Source organism: Mus pahari, chromosome 22 (genome assembly GCF_900095145.1).
Source record: "Mus pahari chromosome 22, PAHARI_EIJ_v1.1, whole genome shotgun sequence".
NCBI classification, from domain to species: domain Eukaryota; kingdom Metazoa; phylum Chordata; class Mammalia; order Rodentia; family Muridae; genus Mus; species Mus pahari.
In genome coordinates this window covers 16484112-16508217 of record NC_034611.1, presented here as the reverse complement: position 1 = coordinate 16508217, position 24106 = coordinate 16484112, and the positions used below count along the sequence as shown (strand labels likewise).

General features: G+C 38.9%; 1 protein-coding gene across 4 annotated transcripts in view; it reads left to right on the top strand.

Annotated features, from left to right (window-relative positions):
* The window catches only part of Tox (thymocyte selection associated high mobility group box), a 302005-nt gene that overhangs the window by 2468 nt on the left and 275431 nt on the right, over positions 1 to 24106 (top strand). Inside the window, exon 2 of one of the 4 annotated variants that reach the window (XM_029533317.1) lies at positions 12876 to 12938. The exons of the other annotated variants lie outside the window; for them this stretch is intronic. Coding sequence (XP_029389177.1) covers positions 12933 to 12938 — 6 coding nt within the window. The 5' untranslated portion in view covers positions 12876 to 12932. The remainder of the gene's footprint in view (positions 1 to 12875; positions 12939 to 24106) is intronic. 4 annotated transcript variants of the gene reach the window in all.

Here is a 24106-nt window from a genome sequence, read left to right as displayed (position 1 = left end):
TGCACGCGCGCGCGCGCGCGCGCGCACACACACACACACACACACACACACGCACACACACAGAGCTGTGCGTTACAAAGCCTACAGACATCAGTCACGCTACAGAGAAGTAACTGGGTGCCATGTCCACTGTAATATTCAGTAAGAGTTGTGAGCAAAGGTTAGGAGTTAGGCAGAGGGACAATATAGGTCTTGAGGCCAGGGACAAGTTGAAAGGTACTGGGAACTCCAGCACTCACAGCCAAGTTGGTGAAATGAAGTTTTACCCTGCTGCTAACACCAGTCTTGCAGCCTAGAAGATATTTTGACTTTACAACTCAGGGGTTTATGCTTGATATTCTTCCCCCCCTGATAATCAGACTACTGTTACTTTTTTTCTTTAAAGTAGAAAGTCTGTCTTGGAGATTAAAGACCTGTTCTGTAGTTGTTACCAGTATCAAAAGATCGGCACTATTTTTGGCAATAAAACTATACAAGTCTTATTACACTTATCAGTGAATCTGGGCTCCAAGAAAGAAGGTATTGACTTGAATACACATTTCACTCATCATTTCTGTGATAGTAGGGTCAGATTTAATTTAAAAGTTAAATGCTTTGGAAAATCAGGAATTACTTCAATATATTAAATCATTTTCCAATTAAGTGCCTTAAATAATTTTAGAGGGTTGTGCTGTGAATTGAATGAATTAATTTTGAAACTCTTCACCATTTCTTTACTAGTCCATTGAAGTTCCTTTTAAGTCACCCTGCGTGTAAGAAGCAAACTGTTCTTTTTAAATGCAAATTAGCCATCCTTTTCTATAGGCTAGTTGCAAGACCTCTATTTAACTTAGATGGGGAATAATGGATTTTTAAAAAATGCAAAGTCATAAGACTTGTTTCTTCTAGTAGAAAAATACCTCCTGGAAAGGTTCCTCCAGGGGCTCTTTTCTTATCCATCTCTTAGCCACAGTCTATCAAATATATTTGTCACTGCTCCTTGATTGTGCTAAACACACTGAGAAGTTTTCAAGATCCCACAAAGCCCAGGCACTTGTCCCTACCCCATGGTGACTTACTTGCACTGGTGTAAAATTCCTGCCTCGTTCCACTATTTGAATTGCTTAGGACTGAGACAATCAGTGCTCATTTAGCGGCAAGGTAGAGAGATGTGAAAGAAGGGGAGAAGTTTGGAAAGATGAAGAAAAAAAAAAAATCTGTATCTATATTTAGCAAAATCCTAATTGGATGAGGCTTCCCCATAGAGACAGATTGCAGAGTAAACCTGTTTTCCTTCTGAGCTGTAATGAGTACACAGTTTATTTGAAATAACAGTCACTTTCTTGGGTTATTTGTTTTTCACAGGTTGATAAGATCATAAATTACTAATTATCTTTATTTTAAACCTGTCAACACTATACTGTTTAAAGTTGGTGTGCTAAGTCCCAGTGGAACCATAACTTTCTGTGCTCTGGTGTCTCACGAAATGTAAATACAGTTTTCTAGTGGCACTTTTTTTTTTTTTTCCAATGTCAGAAGAGACCCTAATTGAGAAAATGAATATCCTCTTTCTGAGCTTTTCTGAATTGAAATGTGGTTGTCTTACTACGTTGACACTTCCCAGCTCCTCTGCTCTGTACAGTGCCAAAACACTATTTAGATTTCTCAGTTAATAAACTCTGTAGGAGGCACATTTGGAAGCAGTTTAACCCAGTGGTCTTTTGTAAGAGCTCGATCCCTGATGAACATACCACAGTGCAAACTGGCCTTCACATTCACGTAGCCCACTGGGGGAACCAGGCAAACGACTTTGCTTATGGCAAGTGTGTGAGGCCATCCCCTCCCTTAGACAAACTGCTAGGACCGGTGGCATGGTGCGTGCTTTATGTAGGTCAGCTTTTGAAAGAGCAGTGGAGTTCAGAGACCGGCCAGAGGCATGTAGGATGGAGGGAACAGCCTTCACTTCTTGAAACTGAAATCACAGTTCTATTGTAGACACTGAAAGATGGGTACCAGATCAGAGTTTCATACAATTAGACTATTTTAAGTAACAGTGTATCCCTTAATTGAACTGAATGTTACCAAAGAAATTAGATTAAATGAGCTCCCAATTGGAGTGCTGCAGCAAAATACACCCCCCCCTCCTTTTTTGTTCTAGTTGAAGATGTCAAATCATCATTTTGAACATATACCTACAGGAATAATAACAGCTTTCAGTTTCTTAGTGTAGTGTCATTTCTAAAGACCGTTTTTACAGATTTTATGCTAAAATGGGACAAAGACATGGCACGTTTTCTTTTTGTGGTGATATGATGTGTTCAGTTATTGCTCAGTATTTGCCCACGTAAGAAGCACTAATAAAATTATGCTCTGTCTTGGCTAATGATAGGGATACTGGCCTCATCCAGCTGTGGGAGGGGAGTCATAGACTTTATTGCTCACAGGAGTTGCTTTTATGTCCTGAGTCATCCATTGGTGGATTTAAAAACTGGGAGCCCTGCACATGAACTCAGGCTTAATACTAGCTACATGCAAAGTAAAGGACTGTGGCCACTTGAAATTCTGCGCTTTCGGATTGCAGCGGAAAGTGAATACTCTTTCCATGAAGAGTCAAGAGGAAGGGTCATTTGTGGACAGATATTATGCCTGTGATGACTTTTGAGTAAAACATTATTAATCATAGTAATGAAGTCTTTGGACTTATCTTCCTTCTTGTATTGTATTATACATTGTATTTTAATGTGGCAGCACACGCCATGCCTAAAATGCTGGACACTGAGAAGGAGCCATTATTCCTCTTTGATGAATAAATGTAAGGAGAAAGAGGAGGGCACAGGAGGGGGAACAGGAGGAGAGGGGATGGAAGGGGAAGAAGGGGAGGGTCATAGGCAATTTAAAGCATCATAATTAGTCTTATACATAACTCCTAGAACTTCTATTGATATACTTCTCTGTTTATTGATACTCTATGCATCATTTGTCTAATCAAAGTTTCCTTGATGGTTATATGGGCTAGAATGTTCTATTAGTTAATGACTTTATAAACAAGAAAGGGCATAGGCCAAGACATCATAGAGTTTGGGACGCTGAATCTTATAGCACATAGAATCTTTAATGTTGCTATCTTGACTTTGTCACATATTTTAGTGTCATCAATCCCAATTCTTAACTGTGCCAAAAATTATAGTCACGAGGTCTGCAGAGATCTTATGTTATTTTTAACAGCGTATGTGGTTGAGTATTCTGAAATTCTGTTGTGTATTTTAAAAGTTACTGGATGATAATTTTAAGTAGACTTGATAGTTTGCTTAGGTATAAAACCTGAAGCAATTTTTAATATCTCCTTGAATAGGTAGTGTAGGGTTGAAATTATTTGGGAGATGTGTTTGCAAAGAGATGAAGAGTAAGATAGCAGTAAAGATAAATGTGAAGCCCAAGGGAGTAGGGGAATTCAGGTTGGTTTTGTATCTGAGCTGTTTGGAATGGTGTTTTTGCAGTGTTTTATACATGTGATAGGCTCAGGAGGGATAGCCTAGGATGCTGAAGAAGAGGCATATCCATTTGGGTGCCTCTGCTTTTAGTATCCTACATCATGGTTTCTCTCCACTGCCTTCACTCCTTGGACCAACCTGGCTTAGATACTGTCCTGCCCACTGTTCATATGAACCCATGGGGGATGTGCTGTCTAGCCTTAGCCTTCCTTTGTAGGCCTTTGCCCTCTGGTTTTTTGTTGCCTTGTTCCTCTTGTTAACATCATCACCACCACCATGTTAGCCTACCCGTTCTTCCTGAAGGATCCTGGTTGTATTTTATGGCTAATTAGAATTGGTCCTTAAAACCCCAATGCCCTCTCCCATCCCCATACACCTCATCTTTGTTGGTACACTGTAATAGGCTGAGAAGTCCAGATGTGTTGCAGAGGAAAAGTAATTGTGGCTGTTTTCTCTAGGCCACCATCTTCCTCCTACTACTCAATACACTTAGCGTTTAGAGGCATGCTCTGTGAAGCTCATCCTAAGCAAGAAAGCTTCTGCTGAATTCCAGAACAATATAAATATGAAACTGTGACCCTTGATTGGCACATACACCACATTAGGTATGTTACGATGCTAAAGAGAAAATATTTATCATTTGCATATGTTCCTATAAGAATACCCACAAAGAACTAAAACGGGAAAAATAATCCCTACAGAGTTTATTGAACCAACCACATCACATTTAGGTCTTAGGATTAGACTGAATACTAATCTTGAGGTTTTCCAGGAAGTCATAAGTAGGAACTCCGTTTCACATCTCAATAAATATCAACTACGATCATCACGAATTGATTGAACACTTTTAATGATTGTACCTTTAAAAAAATATCTTTAAGCATTGCTTAGAGCAAACTCATGCAACCAAATCCTGCAGACGATACTTGCAGGAAAAGACTGTAACCCACTCTAACCATGGCTATCGTGACCCCACAAACATAGTTCTTAACCTCACAAAGCTTTCATTGGAAGTGCCAAGATACAAGACTAGTTTATTTAAACCAGGTGTTTAATTCACGCCAACTTTAAAGATACCATGTCTGTCCTTGCATTTGCTTTAGAGTTGCTGACATCTTTTCAGTTAGTCTTCTCTGAATGTGTGCTTCTCAGAGCCAGTAGTCCAAGGTCTGCTTAGGTGGTTGGTGACTTGCTTTCATGGAACCCGGCCTGACAAAATGTTACAGCTTACATGTGCTCTAGTGAATTTGAGATTTTTTTGTTGTTGTTTTAATCCCTCTATGCCAAGTTTTATTCTGAAGAACAAATTCTCATTAAAAACATCGAGTTATAGACTGCTTAGAAATAGACTTAGTTATAGACTGCTTGGTTTATAATGGCAGTGCCAACAGACTGTTAATTATGACAGCACTTCCATCACACATGGCTATGTGCAGTCAGCATCAACCTGCATGAATGGTTTCTGGCCCTAGTATGTGTTTCCCTTGCAACTTCCTGTATGGAATGGAACATTAACCTGCTGTGTGCTTGGGCAATAATGCTAGCAGTATAGGTAGGAGCAGGCTCTTCCAAGAAGAAGCCTCCATTCTTTCGTGATGTAGGGAGCAGTATTTTCCAAGCCCTCTTTAGCTTGCTCTCTGACTAGTTTATCTCACTTGATTAAAAAAAAAAGTTTGAAGATCATTTTTGAGACCAATCTTCAGTTTCCATTTTACTCAGGAAGCATCACCACTGATGTGTATTTACAGTCCCAGATTTCATGACACTGGTGTCACTATGAGTTATTTTCTCTTGTCCACAGGTTTTTTTTTTCCTTAAAAGTTTTAAATGATTTAAGTTGCTTTAACCAAGTGTCTATTGCATTTTATCCACAAGTTGTGACCTTTGCAAAAATCCATATTGGAGGGATTCCTAGAGAACTAAAGGCATGGTTGGCTAATAACATCCTTTCTCGCTGGCCGGGAAAACCTGCTATGTTTCGAGAAACCCCCATAGATTGACATGTGCCTGATCCACCACACCAATGGAAAGAACCTTCTTTGTTAAATGCCCTTAGGGTGATGTCATGGATGCCACTGTCAGTATCCTCCTCTCCAGAGAAATTGTGAGCCAACAGTATTTGTGTAATATATGGTTTGGGTTTGTTGAGTGTGTGTCTGTGCGTCTCACAGTTCTTGATCTATTTCTGGCCATAAATGCACAGGAGACTTTATCCTCATTGGCAGACTCCATCAATCAATGTGTACAAGAACAGCAATTAAGGAAATTATCACAGCTACTAGGAATCCCTGATGATTACTCCTTTTAAGAAACTTAGCCATATTTCAGGGGGAGAGATGCTTCTGACTGCCAAGACTTTAATTGGACATATGCTATATAACTTAGTGGACTAAAGCATCAACTCTTTCTGAGGTAAACTCTAGGCCTTTCTCAAGACAAGACTTCTTTTTCTTGATAGCTTGGTAAGAAACCCCATAAGCCTGTTAATTCTACATAAAATGAACCCAACCATGAGAGGGTGCGATTCCTTCCTGCTATGCTTATCAGTGTCTGGAGAAGCCTGGCTTTGTTCTGAGGCTGGATAAAAATTCTGACACTAAACTCCTGTGTTACAGTTTTCCATATATCCAAGATAGAAAAAAAAAAAAAAAAACTTACATTGGAATCCACTGAGCCTCATGAGAATTCAGAAGCAAATAGATTATTTGGTGATCCTTTGGTAAATGAGATCTAGTGGTTCAAAGAGTGGTAGGCTGTAGTGAAATAGGATGCTCAGCCCAGATCTGCTTCTCTTACCCTGGTGGAAGTGTTCTCAAAAGTTTCAAATCAGTGAACCTTTTGGATGTTAGTGAAGGAGATAAAAATCTTTGGAGAGCAAAAGAGATAATGAGCAAGAAGGAATCTAAAGAGGTACAGTTTGTGATCCCTTTTCTTAGATATTGGTATGCCTCTGTGGGAAACTTGCCTCTTCTTTACAGTCAGAAGTCTTGCACACAATAAGAAAAAGATGTTACAGGTATAGATCATTGCCTGATCGTCATTGTCATAGGATAGGATAAAAGTTTAGAACAACTGAAGAGGAAAGTTCCTGAATTCAGGGAATCAAGGTTACCTCTCTGCCCTTTCCTTTGATATGAGTCAGATATTTACAATACTGTATGAATAATGAATTAGCAAATGGAACAACTGCTCTACAGAAATTTCAGTTGCATTAGAAGAATGTGTGTGGACTACCTGATTTCCTTAAGTCTTTAACTCAATGAAATGGTTAATTTAAAGAATAGTGGGTAAAGTTTGGCCTTCCCTGCTGTCTTTTCAACATGGTAAATACCAGTTCCTTTGGAAGCCAGTACCCCTTAGCCTAAAATGCCAGTAACAGTTGCATAAAGAGAAATGTTAATAATAAAGAGGCAAGATAACCTTTCAACAAAAGTATATTTTATCATCTGGCAGATGCAGTCATGAACATTAATCATAGAAACCTGCAGATAGTAGAAGCTTAATATCAAAGCTAATGATTTATTTTATGTTAATGACTTTCTGCTCGGGCATAAAAGACTACGCATAATGGACTCTCAGAGCCCTGTTCAGTTACTAAGGCTAATGGGATAATCTTTCCTCTCCCAAAATTAAGCTTTTGAAATAAATTATGCAGTTATTTTTCAAGGTAACTCTAAAAAATTTACTGCAAAACTAATCTTTTAAGAACTGCTTAAAGTAATAAAAAGGTGGGGGAGGGGAATCCCAGCAGAGCCCTACCAGTTGTGAACAATCTTTCTTAATTGGAGAAAAGAAAGTTTTCATGCATGCTAATATCACTGACCCTGTAATACTGGAGAATTTTAAAGTCAGACTTGTGTAGAACACTCTGTCTTTTGGGGAGTGCCTCTAATACCACAATAGAACATGTTTATCTCGTTCATTACCAGCCAATAATGAGCCAAATGATACCAAGACACTGGGATATTTCACTGAGACGTTTTCAAAATCATGTTTACAATTAGTTACAACCAACATTATATTTCAATAAGAGATAATTTGCCTGTTAAAGTTTACATAATGTGCTAATCATGTCTGCTGGTTAATAAAGGCCTCCCACTCACTCCCCTGATGGCTATAAAAGGCTATTATATTCGTGGTAGCAGTTCAGGTACAGCTGCTGCGTGTTAATAATGCATCATTGTCCCGCTAATCAACACAGCAAAGGCCATCACCCTAAACTCCTAGAGTAGCCTCTTTCCAAAATATTTATTAAGACCTTCATAGCATATTTCTTTGTTTTCCATAGCCTCTGGTGAATTAATTCTACCACAAACTACTTGTGTGATAAAGGTTTTGTAACCTAAGCTAGGTCCTAGAAGAGATTAATATATATTCATGCTAATCTTCTTCCATAAACATGCTTCCATTTCCACAGTCATTTACTGAATTAGTGTCCAACTGTAAAAGCCATGAGCTCCTTTGTAATTAAGAAGATACACAGAAAAGTGAGAAGAGTCAAACATTATGTCATTTATGAAGACATTTAAGAATAAAACAGCTTTATATAACCAAAATTTGTTCATGTACTCAGAGTAAATCGAGTAAGGGGAAGAGATACTTATAATTTAAAAACAAATTAATTAATTTTAGTCTATAGGTCTGAGGCAGTAGTGAAATATTCTTTTCTTAATTATTCTCGTGCTTAGGAAAATAATGCTAGTAAAAGCTTACTGAGCCATATTTTCTACATGCAAATATCATATTCCCGTGGGATGTTCACTTTGTTGGAAAATTGTACAAATCAGTAAGCCAGCTAGGTAGACATTGTGACAGTTGTCTTCCTGCCCTCTGTGACTGTTCATGTAATATAAGCCATGTTTTTGTGTCCTTTGAGAGAAGACATAGTGTTAAGCGAGTAAGACCTCACTTTTTCATGTTATAGTATTTTTTCCTGGCTTTTCTTATTTATTATGATAACCCTGAGTGTGAGTATGTGTATTAAAGAGGGAGGAGGAGGAGGAGGAGGGGGAAGGGGAGAGAGAGAGGGGAGAGAGAGAGAGAGAGAGAGAGAGAGAGAGAGAGAGAGAGAAGAAGGAGAAGAAGGAGAAAGAGAAAGAGAAAGAGACAGAGAGCTTAAATATTTTCAGAGGAGAAAAAAAAAAACAAAACAAAACTGGGTCCCCAGCATCAGGACTGCTAGTGGGAGGAGCTTCCATGGAGGAAACCTAGTGTACAATGGTGCATTTGTCATGCTTTAAATATATAATGCCTACAATCAAATATGTACAGGCACAGTTGTGATCTATGAAGCCCCTGGCTCAGTGCCATTGTTTGTAGTCTCTACGGCTGTCATACATTGTTCCTTGCACATAAGACCCTTACAGCAGAATCTGACACAATTTCTAGCTTTCAGCCCAGCCCCGTTTCCCCTGCACAGCATACATGAGTTTGACAGGGTGTGTTGAGGACAACCCTGGCAAGCAATTGATATTTTGAAGTGGCAAGCGTTTCAGCAGCTGCCTGCTTGTGAAAAGGGAATGATAAGATACACTGTATTGTTAGTTTCAGGGAAAGCATTAAGGTTTAAGCTCTGTAAAAATGTACACATTATTCGTCAGTGGCAGAGCAAGTCTTTTATGTTTTTTAGAGCTTACCTCTCTGGCTGATGTGAACTACAATGACATTGGTCAGTAACTGAATAGGAGTACTTTGAATTTGAACTGCTGCCAATTTTGCACCAACAAAGAAACTGACAAAAGAAAGATTTTATGTGAAATGCAAAGCACACGCAATGTTTGGGGGGGGGGGAGAAAGAAGGCAAAGCAAGAGAAAAGAAAGCCCACACTAAAAATATTCTTTAACATACATTTGCAAGGAGGCCAAATAGTTAAGACCCATCTATTTTTCATGGCTCATCAGCTCGAACCTAAGCAGTTTTAAAACCTGTTGTATACACACAGGCTTTCGGAATACAGTCATATGGAATGGAGAGTGTTTTTCTAAACATCTCAGTGAGCCCTGGAGGCCTGTTGGCAGAGTATCAGAGTCACCCACTGCTGGAGCCCCCGATTCTGTCTCTCTCCAGTAGTGGGAAATTGTACTTTAATCAGTTATGGCACTTTCAGTGTGTAACGTTCATTAGCAAGGCAATTTGTCATGATTGTTAATGGTCAGGATGCAGGCGCTCTCTCACATGCATAGCCCAATAAATAAGGAGCTAGATATTTCAACATCTGATAGTATTAACTTGTTCCGAATTTGTAATCCAAGGTTAGTTGCTCAAAGCAGATCCAGAGCAGCCCAGCAAGCATGCTGCATTCAGTGCCCTGCACTGCAGTCTGGGCTTGGAGCTTTAAAGCACAGTAATGCACTGTTAGGAAGGGCATAGTCTTGGGTTCAGTGTTCAACAGATGCTAAACTTATGAGCAGAGTCTCTTCTGGGTTCATCTGGAAAGAATTTATGTGCACAACATTTTTCTATAGAGCTTCATAAATTGGGAGTTTTGATGGGTATGGTATTTCTCACCTGCTACATAGTCTTATCCCAATTTAAAAAGTTATTTCCCCATTGGTTGATAAGCTAAATGACCAATTTTCGTGCGAACTTAGAGTCATGATCTAATTTTAAAGTTTTAAAATTCAGCTGTAAACCCTTCATAATGAAGTAGAAGTAGGAAAGCAAGAGATTTCTTTAGAAGTCTGCTCAGAAAGATCATTGATCATGGTTCTAAACAGGAGAAAGGGGTTTTAAAGATTACCCTAGTTTCAAAGGCTAGCATATTTTTAAAAACAGAGTTTCTATTTTCTAGATGTGATATCACATAGCTTTCCAGATGCAATCTTGTTGACATTTTCATTTTTAATGAAAAAGTCTAGCCTTCAGAATCTAATGATTTCTTAGAACAGAACCTGTTCTTGCTAGTAAGAAAAGCTGCTACTGTTTAAGTTCCTGTGGAGCAGTCCGCTGGTACGCTTCGCTGAGTGTTGTCAAAAAGGTTTACCTCGTGATTGACAGCCAGCAGGAATGTGAATGGAGATTTTAATTGCGTATCATGTGTGCATATCAGAGTGAGTGAATTCATGACTGTGCTTAGTTCCATATCTTTACAGGTCAGCCGTGCCAAAATAGCACCCTTTTATATGCAATTTCCAAACTAGAAAGGTGGTGTGTGTGTGTGTGTGTGTGTGTGTGTGTGTGTTAAAATCATGTGTTATTCATTTCTGAAGTGAAATAGCGTGTGTTCTCTTAGCTTCAGAATTTGGAAGTAGAACAAAAACTATTCCGAGATTTTTCTCTTTTACTCTGCACTTATAATATGCGTGAATGATGTAAGCTCTTCTAAGCTACAAGTTGGGGAAAGTCCGCCAAAACATATATATATATTTTAATGGCACTTGCTATGAGAAGTGTTTCTCTTGCTCCATTCTGACTAGCCCTTTCTAACAGTGCTTTGAGAAGAAAGAAGAATCCTAAATTAGTGGGAAAAATGTCCTGAGGTCAGTTATCTACCTAGAGCCTGTGGATCTTGTAGGGAATGAAGACAGAGACTAGGCAATAGATTTCTGAGACGTCGAAGATTCCCACTGCATTTGAATTTTAAATGTCATTAATAATCATATCAGTATAAATTTTGAAAAAATACAGTTTGGTTGATAACATATAAGGTAAAGATGTATTTGTGATAAGCACTTCTTTGCCAAGCTGCACAAGTAGACATATTGTCCTATCTTGAACCCTCTACAATATGAATCATATGTGGTTTTTAAGTTAAGTAACAGTTTCTTTGTAAGGTATCTTTAGCTATACTAACCCCAGGTAAAGCAAGAGCTTATTAATATATAAAAAATAAAGAGACTTTAAAAAATGTATTTATTGAGACAGGGTCTCACTATATAGAGCAGGCTGGCCTTGAACTCACAGAGATCTGTCTACTTCTGCCTTGCATGTGCTGGGATTCTTAATGAAGGCACAGTCTATAGCTTTTTGTTTTGTTTTGTTTTGTTTTCATTTGATGGGATCTCAAAGTTTGGTATTTGGATAGTAAATTTAGGACAAAGCTATATTTCTGTGTCATTTCGATTATCAAGGAAATGTCAAGGCCAGGGTCAGACTTAATATATGCAGTAGTAAGGGGGGATACTGAAGGGATGGTGGTCTCACAGCCTTACTATGTCCCAAACAGATTAAACTTTCTTCTGGGCTCTGTAACATTATCTCAACACCTTTTGGGACACATGAAATGGCCACTGGTGACCCAGACTCTACTGTGTGGGCTGGTGGCCAAATGAAGGCACGACTGCGTCATTAAAATGCCAAAGTAAACCCTGTTGCATTTAGATGTTGGGTTTTGTGTATGAGTGACATTTTATAATGCTCTGACAGACTTTTTCATACTTTTTCCTGAGAGATCAGGCAAGGGAGAAAATATATACCCTTACAAAATGACTTTTTTAAAAAGTATTCATCTGAATGTGTTTCAGCTGGTGGTAGGTTTCATCAGGCCGAGGCCGTAGCAGTAACAGTATTAAGATCATTTCCATGTCAGCTGCTCCACTTGGACCCCAGTACCATTTCTATTGTAATCTCTGATGCTCAGATTGGTCTGCTACAGAGCCCACAGGTGAAGCAGACTATTTCAGCATCAGTAAACTTGTTATTGGGAATGCACCCGCTCTAGAGCTTTGGTCATGGTAACAAGCCATTCTTAGTCATTGTGAGAAACTGAAAAGTATTTACTGATTGTCGTTGGAGGGAGAGCCTAGTTATGAATGTGCAGGGGCAAGAGAGTGGCTGCGAGATGTTAAGATCTGGTCCCAGACAGATTGTAGCAGAACAGAGGCAACTGTGGTGCAGTCACAGTATAAGTCCCAGGACAGAAAACCTGAGGTTACAATGTGAGGGTCAGAAAATAAGCTAGGATTGATGCTGGAGGAACCCCCGTGGCTTCCTTGAGGAGGAAGCCTTTCAGCTGGGCTTAAAATTTGGTTTATAAAGAAGAGGAAAATTACTTCTTACTCTTCGAGTTATGTTTTAGACTTCTATTATTCCATGAGGCAACTTAAAAAAAGAAAGAACCGAACTGAGACTGGGGGTACAGCTCAATGGCTGAGTACATGCTTAGCCTGCCTAAGCTCAAGTCTCCACAGCCAAACAAAACTAGTCAAAGAACGAAACATCCCAAAACTCTAAAGAAATAAAACAAAGCAAGCTTTGGGGGGGCCTAGAAGCACATGGGGTCCCAGCTAGGGAACAGAGGAAAACTCGCCTTTTGTCTGACTATTAAGCTACATAAATATTAAGATTTAGCTCTTGCTTTCTCCTGATGGGAAGAAAGGGCACATGGAGGAACAAGTCAGATTTTCTGGGGCATGCAGTGGCACAAATTACCTACACAGCTAAAGGGGTTTTTTTTTTTGTCCTAGTAAAAAGCTGTAACAACTCTAGCCAGAAGATGTCAAACACAGAAATTGAAGAAAAACATGAAGGTATGAGCCCCTGGGCTAAAGAAGGTAGAGCATAAGATGTGGTAGCTTAAACTCCTGGAATTAGGTTATGAATTGAGAGTTCTGGAATGAGACTGGGTCTAGCTAATGGGGAGGGCTCCTTGGAATGATGCACAATCACAGCAGTGGGAGCAGTCAAGAGCATATTAACCGAAACAGAATGAGATATGGGAAGTTGGGTTGGAGGTCAAATGCTTACTGTCAATGGACTGATGCTTGTCCCTGATAAGAATGTACATACCAAGAATGCACACATGTAATCTCAGCATTCGGGATGTTACAGCAAGAAGATTACTACCAGGATAGCTCTACTATGGTCTGAAGAGAGGCAACAATGAAGAGGGAGGACATCAGATAGCCTAGATGGAGTTGGGAGGATGAAGTTCTCACATCATAGGATGAACCAATAATGGCTCATGGTGGAGGAAGGTCTTCGAGTATGCTTTTGTATTTTTAGGTATCAGTAGAAGACCTAGCATGCTGGGAATTCGCAAAGTCCAAAGGAGGGGGATGTGAAGAAAGTAAAGAGTAATAGGTGGAGGTTTTGGAGGCAAAGTACAGAGTATGACCTAACAAAACGACCAAGACACTCTCACACACTTGTGCACACATGTACACACACGCGCGCGCACGCGCACACACACACACACAAACACACACACACACACACCACAAGTCTACTTCTTTTCACCTCTTGCTGATGTAACTTGTAACATGACTCATTACTTTCAAGAGTCCTTTACATTACTGAATTAGATGCCTTTCCCTAGATTCTCTCCCACATACAGGGGCCTCTGTTCTCTCCCATCCTCTTCATCATAGGGATCCACCTAGGTGGACCTCTCAGTACTGGGAAGACAGGAGCTCTGGCTAGATGGATGGCATGGGTAGCTTTCAGGTGTGTGCACTGAGGAGTTCCCAGGTGTTATTCCTATGTCTGGAATTTACCGTTAAGTCAAAATCAGTTTGTTTGTTTGTTTATTTAGTTATTTCTGTAGAGTTTGTACATAGTAAAGCAGAAATATATCACTAGTGGAAATTCCCTCTGGGTGACATCAGTGATTTGTCTCCAAGAAACTCATGGTAGACCAATAATCATTTTAGATATTTGCCCATATCCAAATAAGGGCAATTATTTTATACTTAAAATATTTCAAACTTTTGTCCAAAATGACAGGCTGGAAGAACATTCATTGTATAGAGCTACTGTTTGTGGAATTTATTCCCAAGTTTCCATTGTAACAGGATGGCGGTGAAAAACAGATTCCGTTCGCCTGATTACAGGATGCACTTGTGGTGTTGTGAGCTTATGGCACAGGGCTGCTGTGGACTCACTTCAGGAGAGTGGGATGATATTTATAAACAAAGCCAAGCATCACCTAGTGATGGGGCATATTCTGAGAGACACGTTGTCAGAAGATTTCTTCTGTAATCATTGTAGAGTGTACAATTTAACATACCGCCATCACCCAGTGATAGTATCTTATGGAACCGTTACATTTGTTGTCCGTCATTGCAGAAATGTGGCTATGTGTATCTGTCTTTGTTGTGTACTCACTAAATACGGTATCATAAGTTGTTATGTGCCAAGATATGTGCTGAAGTTGTGAGAACTAGTGTGCACTTGGAGAAGTAATCATCTTACATATGATCTAGGTAACTCTACTGAAAGATGAGAGTGATAATTGTACATTTTCCCATGAGACCATTGTTACCACTGAATGCAGACAGCATGATGTGCCTGCGTGTCCATCCGTATATTTCCTTTCTTGGTCCTGCTCATTCCTGTAGGCTAGATGAGAGGGCTAAGAACAGAAGTAGCATTCCCTGCCCCTTCCAAAGTCCTGCCTGGAAAGCAGCTGATGCCCGTGGGATACCATGACTCGGTAACATAAGCCAATAGTGATTGTTTATGAAGTAGCCGAGGGAATAAATTTTTAAAAATTGAAATTCTAGTCACACAAATATTTAAGTCTTTGGAAATGTGAGCCAGGTATCGTTCAAAAATAAACAGCGGGATCTGTGCTCAGTATTTCCTTTGATGTTTCCATGAGCTGAAATTAGTTGATCAACATTACCCAATACCATTTTTATGTTGGAAGCCATTCTCAAGTTCAGGATGTTTGTAAAGTTGTAACATAATCACTGGTGGTTTTGTTCAGGTTCATTATAATAGATTTCAAAAGGTAAACACCACCGCCCAGTTAATTTTTTTTTTTTTCTGATAAAGTCTCTGAATTCTGTGAGCCAGGCATTGCAAGCTTATAAAATAATTCTGCAGATCTCCTGTTTTCTTACATCTCATTCCTTACCCTAATATGGTATGGGGGCAGACTGCAATTACACTTTCACAATTACTTTATTATACGGCTGAAATATACTCCCGAAGCTCCTATTACCTTTTCCAAATACCGTTTGCACAGGCCTGCTGATGGCTGTCAGCAGCGCTTCCTCGGGACAATCAACCATTCTTAGTGGGTTGTGTTTAAATTCAGAACACCACAAATAAAGAGCACCTCTCTCTCCTTGCTGATGAATTTTTAATGCTCAAGCATTTATAATAATTCAAAGGACTTCATTACAACAGCATGCAGAATCAGGCCCGTGTGTTTTAGGATGCTGGATCTTTATTTGTGATCTTTGTCAATGATCTAAAAATGAGAAAAACATAGCATTAAACAGTGTGCTTTTGTGTCTGTAGCAACCTGAGAATTACCATGTCACTATGTTTGAGCATTTTTACCCTAAAAAGAGGTTGTTTTAAGATTCCTTACTTCACACAATTTGCTCAAAAGCTCCTCCATTCTTCATAATTGCATTTTACAGGGGAGAAAAAGAAGAAAAAAATATTCCACCCCAGGTCTTTAAATGGAAGCTGAAATGCCATAGATTCTAATATGAAATGCACCTACATTAATAACAAAAATTTTAACCTTTCTTTTATATTACAAAGAGATGTATTTGCATATTTTGTTGTTGTTATTGAAATTTAAATGAAAAACCTAGCAGCTGAAAAGATCCAGTTCTTAGGGTCTTTCTGAACCTTCCACAAGGAGGTTTGTCTGGGTCTGAGTCATGTGGTACAGTTATGCTCCTTTCAATGAAGTTTTATCTTCACCATTTGTTTCACTGCTAAACTCTTCTCATGTTAGAACACCTAGCATGTCAGAGCACCGTCCACAAAGTATCTATCACATTGAAACTGTAAATAATGGGAAGTTACTAGAATGTAGTCAACTTACAAGATTTTGTACTAACTAATATCAACACTAAGTTATTTGTAAAATGAAAAAATCATTGAGCCATATGTGAGTACTCTAGATGTGCATGGTCTTGCAAGTCTAGAATGTCAAAAATGTCCAGACATATGCAGGCAATTGATTGAGCCCATCAGGGGTTTTATTTTCAGATGACTTAATCATATGAACAACATTATTCTTCAAACAACACAATCATGAATTGATGTTATTCCAGGCTATTTACCGTCTCCCTGACATATCCCTGAATCTTTCTGACTGGTGTTGACAATATGTGAGATCACCGAAATACCCCATTTGTATCCTGATGTGATAGAATGATACACATTGAATGATGACGATAGAATCTTAGGGCCCAAGTACCAATGATAGATAGATAGAATTTTTAAAAATCTGTGCAAGCTACTTAATTCTCATCTTCTTTTTCTCTAAAGCATCAAACTTCACCACCTCAGGGTTATCTTACAAAAGGGGTAAGGGAATGTATGGCTTTGTTAGAGAGTAAGTTCCAGTGCCAAGATGTCTTGACAGTAAAAGCAACCAGTGTCGTGTCGATGATACACACAAAATTTAAGCATTTAACCTTGTCACTTAGTCCATATTATAAGGGGAGAGACTCCATCACTTCTGCTGTAATTGGTGCTATGAGCAACATGCATAGCAAAGCAGGTTTCTAAGGCACAGCCTATGCTGACAATGATCTCCACTCATTCCTTCGTAGCATTGCTAAGAGAAACTGCACTGTTTGGGATTGGGATCTACCCAAACCATGTGTGACTTAAGGCAACTTGAGTTTATTGAAGTGATAAGTGAGAAGGCGTTTCTTTAATGTATCATTGTAGTAAGAGACCAGATTATGAGTTATAAGTTGGAAGAGCAATTTGAGAATCAGAAAGCCAGAATGCTGCTGGAGGAGAGGAGTTGGAAGGACTCAAGAATTTTACAAAGCTTGAGAACAGGCCAACAACAAATTCCCACTCCACTGGAAGATTTATGGATATCATTGCTAGGGTTCTTCTGTTGCGATCACAAATCCCAGCAATTCTGACTCAATGATAAGTGAGGACTATGCAAACTTACAAACTCACTGCCCACCTACCAACTCAGACTGTTCATTTCCTAAGCAATAGTTATTAGGGAGGCAAGGTTCCTGACTTTAACAAGGCCTTGATTTGAGAACAAAAGGAGTCGTTCGAAAAATAAAAAAGTACCGAGAGAAGAACATCCAAGAAAAATAGGTCTTACTCCAGGTATTCAGGAAGTTCTTCAGCATTTTGATGCCCACATACAAGTGAACATTCTAGAGGTTCACTTTTAGTAAGTTTTTTAAGTGTCAAAATATAGAGAAAGGACCTTGCATGGCTTCCTGGGTCCTTTCTTACTGTTCAAGTTGATGGCTCACTTCCTTAGGTGCTCATGGGGCAATATTTTTAGATGTTTTGTCTCATCTGTCCATTTCACTCTGGTTCACTCGAGTTTATTCTGCCTCCCACACTTCTTACCTTAGCAGCACCAAGGTTCTGTCTCCTTCCCTTGACTGAGGAATGGCAAGACTCATTTATCTGTTAAAGCAAGGGCAAATGATTTATTTTGACCAAAATATAGAGATATGTTCGTGAAGGAAGATGAATATGCTTTGGCAAACTGGCTTGGCAGCCACCAATTTAGACATTACTAAAAAAAATATTTGTGTATAAGACACCAGGAAATGATAATTATTAGTTATAATAATTTATATATATATAATTTATTATAATAATTACTTATAATAATATAAAATTATTGTCACATATTCACAAACCATCATGTTTACATAGTCTACAATTTTGAAAGTAGCTGATTTCCAATCCCCCAAGAAAACATGGAAGATTTCTTTTTTGTTGTTGTTGTTGTTTTTTTTTTTTTTTTTTTTTTTTGAGACAGGGTTTCTCTGTGTAGCTCTGGCTGTCCTAGAACTCACTTTGTAGACCAGGCTGGCTACGAATTCAGAAAATCTGCCTGCCTTTGCCTCCCAAGTGCTGGGATTAAAGGTGTGTGCCACCACCACCCGGCGGAAGATTTCTTTACCATCCTGTATAAACCATTTTACCCGAAATGCTTGGACTTGTTACATAAACATAAGCATCCTAGCAATGATGGCTGTGAATTACTCGTGTGTAACCTTTTGTATTGAGATGATACACTAATTTTCTATCAAATCTGGTATAGGCAATGACATATATAAGAAAAGCAAGCAAGCAAGCATAAGGGAGTTTGATGCATCCGGGGAACTTCTGAGTTCGTGTGAGACACCCTGCTTGGATACAGGGCTGGAGAGAATGGGAGGAAAATGGTTTCTTCACCTGGCATTGGCTGTGCTTTCTCAGCAGTAGGCACCCCGAGGTATTCTAAGGCCTGCAAGGTGACAGAGCAGACTCAGCCCTGTGTGCCTCTGCACCTCCAGTAACCTTTTGTTTTCTCCAAGATTGCCGGAAATGATCTTTTAACCATTGTCTGTAAGACAGGACTCACAACAGCTTTGTTGTGGATTTCTGGGTTGAGTTTCAGGCTCTCTAAGTACATTATAGACTCACAACTGATGTGTGTCACAAGGTTTAAAGAGCAGCTTCTAAGATATTACAGTGCAATTGTTGATAAAGGGAGAGAGGAACTGACTGCCTTTTGCCTCGGAGATGAGATAGACCCTGTCTGTGCGCGTCACTTGTCACTTTTAGCTTTGGTTTGAGGTTAGTCAGAGGTAAGCTTCCACAGTCGAGATGGGCAGGTACCTCCTAAAGTATGTCAGAAATGGAGTCTACGCTGTTCAAATGGCTGCTGATGTTACTGGAAATGCTAATGGGTGTTTAAACTAATTATAGTCACTTTACGTTAGTCTGTTTTACCAGGTGATGATAAGAGTGTGAACGAGACATCACCATTAAACTTGTAATTTTATTAGTAACTAGATAATTAACAATTTATCCTTTAATTGGCAATGTCCCATTACAATTTTCAATACAAGTATTTGAAATGTCAAGTCTTGCCACGGAGCAGGGTGGAGAGAGAGAGTTCCAGTTTACAACAGAGGAAGCTGAGGCTGTAGTTCAGGGACGCAGTTAAATCACGTGACCAGTGCTTGAGGAATGAAGACATCCTAAGTGAGGTCACCACACACCGGACCTTCAGCAGCCAGCTCCATTCATTCCTGTAACTGAGGTGAGGAGAGTTCCTGCCAGGACATTCAAGACACAGGCCAGCAGGCCAGGCAAGACAGTTAGGATTGTCAAGGACACTCAGTTACTTCATCTTATAGGAGCCCTGTTTTCAAAGAATGTGCTTCACTTTTATTATTATCATATAGTTTTTTTTGCGGAGTATTTCCCTTAGTTGGAGTTACTATGACAATGATGAAACCCCATGACCAAAAGCAAACTGGGAGAAGAAAGAGTTTAATTGGCTTATGCATTCACATCAAAGGTACTTAAGACAGGAGCTAAAACAGGGCAGGAACCTGGATGCAGGAGCTGATACAGAGGTCATGGAGGGGTGCTACTCACTAACTTGTTCCTCTTGGCCTACTCAGCCTGCTTTCTTATAGGACCCAGGACAAGCAGCCCAGAGTGGTACCACCCACAATGGACTGGGCCTTTTCATATCGATCACTAATTAACAAAATATTCTACAGGCTTGCCATCAGCCTGATATTATGGAAGTATTTTCTCAATTAAAGATCTCTCCACTATGATGACTCTAGCTTGTGTCAGGTTGACATAAAATTAGCTATCTCAGAAATCTTGGAAAAATTAAATATCTATAAGATTAATGTTGAAAATGTTTTATAAGTGATCTTTTTTGAATGTTCTAGGATGTGGTTAAACTATATTGATATCTATCTATCTATCTATCTATCTATCTATCTATCTATTTATCTATATATCTAGTTTCAGAAAGCTACCATGTACAGTAACAATAACAGATACTTTATAAGGAAGTATTTTCTCCTGGGTGATATTCTAGGGTCAAATTATACCCTAAAATTATTACCTCTATCATTTAATTCAACACAAAGTAATGCAGCCAGGGAAGGTGATTCAATATAGTTCTTTCCCTCAGTTGAAAAAAGAAATTTGTATAAGGAGGTGATGATGGTTTAAGTTGGTGGCAGAAGTATCAAAGAGATGCAAATACTAGTACATTTGAATAACAGTAGCCAGCATTCAACTTCATCTGTGTCATTATCTTGCCATACAGTCTAGCATTGGCCTTTGTGTGCCTCTAGTAAATACTGCAGCATCTGCAAGACAAAAGACTGGTGAGGAGTCCTTTCTGTACCAACCTGAATGGAAAAAGGCTAGAATGTGTGTTTCCTTTATGAAGCTAGCTGGGCAAATGGAAAGCGCCTGGGGGCTTAGATGACTTTAAGGAACAGGGTTCTTTCTTCAGAAATGTCAAATCTGGACGCCCAGCTTCTCAAAGTCCTTCTGCACTGACTCAGGCCAACTATTGGTTTGCGTTTCTTAAATATCTTAAGGCTGGGAATATAGTTCAGAGATAGAGTGCTTGCCTAACATGCCTCAACTCTCTGAGCTTAATCTTCAGCACAGTAAATAAATAAATAAAATAAATAAATATCAATATTTTCTAAATTAAACATGCCTAGTCATCACAATAATGTAACAAATAATGAAATAGTAATAAAACTAGTAGTCTAAAATTCCAAATCCAATGATCAAAGGATATTTAATATAGTACTATAATAGCATGCTATTGTAACATTAATATTAACGTATTGTAGAATATAAATTATATATTACTATTGACAGTTATAATAAAACATTATAAGACTATACTTTCATGTTACACTATAAAGTATTTGGAACATTTTAATTTTATAATACTCATAATGCTACATTTGATAATATTTGATAGTTTTAAAAACAGCCAAAGTAGTCGGGCGTGGTGGCGCACGCCTTTATCCCAGAGGCAGAGGCAGGTGGATTTCTGAGTTCGAGGCCAGTCTGGTCTACAAAGTGAGTTCCAGGATAGCCAGAGCTATACAGAGAAACCCTGTCTCGAAAAACCAAAAAAAAAAAAAAAAAAAAAACCAACCAAACAAAAAAACAAAAAAAACCAGCCAAAGTAAAAGGTTGATACATTCTTCATTGTCTATTTATACCTAGAGAAAGAACATCTACTAATTATATTGTCCTTCCTAATATTTTTATTTAAACCTAAATATTTGTTATTAAAATATTCTTGATATCAATTTAATTTTACAAAGTATGTAAATCATGCACATTTAACCAAATTTGAACAATATTGATTATGTTCTTTTCATTTTTATTTTCAGTAAATAATAACTGAAAATCTAATTCGTTGAATGGATACTACCATTACAAAAAACAATACCATCATTACTCTTTGGAAATTTTGATGCCCTATTTGTCCTCTTTAGTGTGATAAGTCAACAGATGCAGCAAATGATGAGACATTAGCTTTTGAAAACCTTGTTATTGGTGCATAACAACACATAAGTCAAAGTTGATCAGTCTACCATTGACCCCTATTGAGTTATTTTTAAAGGTTTGAATTATAGTTGTTCTTGGTAGGACATTCTTCAAAATCTCATCATTTGAGTAGGGCCACTGAGCCAGAATGATTGCTGTGAGCTCAAAGCTAACTTCACAGAAAGATCCTGTCTCAAATATAAAGCTGGATGGCTAAGGGGAAAGTGAGGACTCATAGCTACATACTCACCAAGTAACTCCAAGATTTGATTGTGGCCATATATGCAGAAGCGATATCTTGTATGAAAAGCAAACAGGTTCTGGGCTGGTGGCAAGCAAATCACAGAGAAAAGTCTATACAGGAAAGCAAAAAGACTTAAGGTAAATTTTCTAAACAGATTTCTCCATAATAAAATTTTAAATAATTAATTACTCAATTATTTGTTCTGACTTAATATGTGTTGAAGTATAAGTATTCAACAGCCTTGGACAAAGACTTTCCCGGCAAATGAAATAATTCAAATAAAAGTAATGACCTACCATCTGATCTAGATTTCCTGTTCCTAGGTACATGCCTAAAGCAGTCCAAGTCATCATACAGTAGTATGGTGACTTCTTTTATACTTATGTCCTAGCATAAAGAGTGCAAAGGAAAATGCAGTCATGTACAGAAAGACCCAGAGTCCACTGGGGCAGAGACTCATGTGCCATAGCTCTGTGTCAAGGAGAAATCAGTTCACACATGAAAGGAGGCCCTGAATAACCCTGGACTCCTAAGGATAATCCATGTGTGTGCTGGTTAGTTTTCATTAGCTTGATGCAAAGTAGAGTCATCTAGGAAGAAGAACCCTGACACAAGGAATTGTCTCCATCAGACCAGTCTGTGTTTTCTTAGTTGCTAATAGGCATAGGAAGGTCTATCCTGCTTTGGGCACTGCTGCCATCCTGAGGACTCTGGTGGGGGTAGGCTGTATAGGAAAACAAACTGGGCAAGGCAGAAGAACTGAGCCAAAACCAGCATTCCTCCTTGGTCTCTGCTTCAGTTCCTGCCTCCAGTTCCTGCTTGAGTTCCTTCCCTAGTTTTCTTTGATAATGGACTGTGACACAAAATTGTGAGCTGAATGCTACCTCATACGCCAAGTATTTTTAGTTCAGAGTTTTTTTTTTTTTGTTTTTTGTTGTTGTTGTTTGTTTTTTTGTTTTTAATTATAGTAACAGAAACCAAACTAGAGCAATACCGAAGAATCTGAAGTATTAACCAGTTCAAGGCTTGGACTGTAAATACCATTAGTTTACTTACAAGTTAATTTTGCTAAGTCCCTCAAAGTAGTGATGGTTGGGGGTAGGCTTCTTTTCTCTTAAGTTATTTTGAAGATTGGCATTTGCCACTAATGTCTATAAGAAACAATTTAAAAGTGTTGAAGAGGTAAGTTATCAGATGATATACTGGGAAAAGCCCTCTGAATACCAGGGTGGGAAGAAGGAATATCAGTTGGAAATTTGACTTGATTCCCCTTTTTCAGTGGACCTGTACATACATCTGTATGTAGTGGTATATAGAAGCACAAAGACAGAGGCTTTCAGGAAACATGCCATCAAGAGTGACTATTCTAATAAGATAAGGATGTAGAAATGGCCATTGACCTTTTTTTGTAGAATTTGTTGTCATCTTGGTAAAGCTAATGAAGAAATGGTGAGTTTTGAAGTTACACTGAGGTGGGCAAAGCAGAGTAGAGGCTGTGGAGAGCAGGAACTTTGACATTATTCTAGCATTCTTATCTGAGGCTGTAAGGGAAAGAATGGAGCAACTCTTCGAGGCCTTGGGGCCTGATGTGTTGATTAAGAGCTGGATAGGAAAGACTTGGAGATAAATAAGGGGACAGAGCCTCTAGAGAGGAGTGGAAAAACACTCATGGAGCTGAAGCTGGAGAGACAAGCTAGGCTGGAGTAGGGCCACCTTCAGTGGATTAAAAACACACTGAAGCTTTGCAAGTGGAGAGAACCAAGGGGAGACGAAGGTGAAAGGTCTTGTTAAGAACCTTGAGCAAGTTCCTCAAATCAATATCTCTCATTAGTGACTGAATCGTAGGCAGAAAGTTAGACCATGGGTTTGGTTAGTGGCCTTGATGAGATGATTTGAAATGTGTGCTATAAGGTGAGAGGTGAGAGAAAATTGTCAACCAGTAACGGAATCAAGGCTCTGTAAGTTGTACTGGGGACCCTTGGAGCCAAGGAGTTAGATTTCTTCCTCAAGAAGTTCTCCAACTGTGGAAAAATGTATCTCATCTCTGCCAACATCCTGGACCTGGACCTTTTGTTTCTTCAGAGATATTTCTGTTAAAATCAAGCACTATTAAGTAGATCTCTCTCTCTCTCTCTCTCTCTCTCTCTCTCTCTCTCTCTCTCT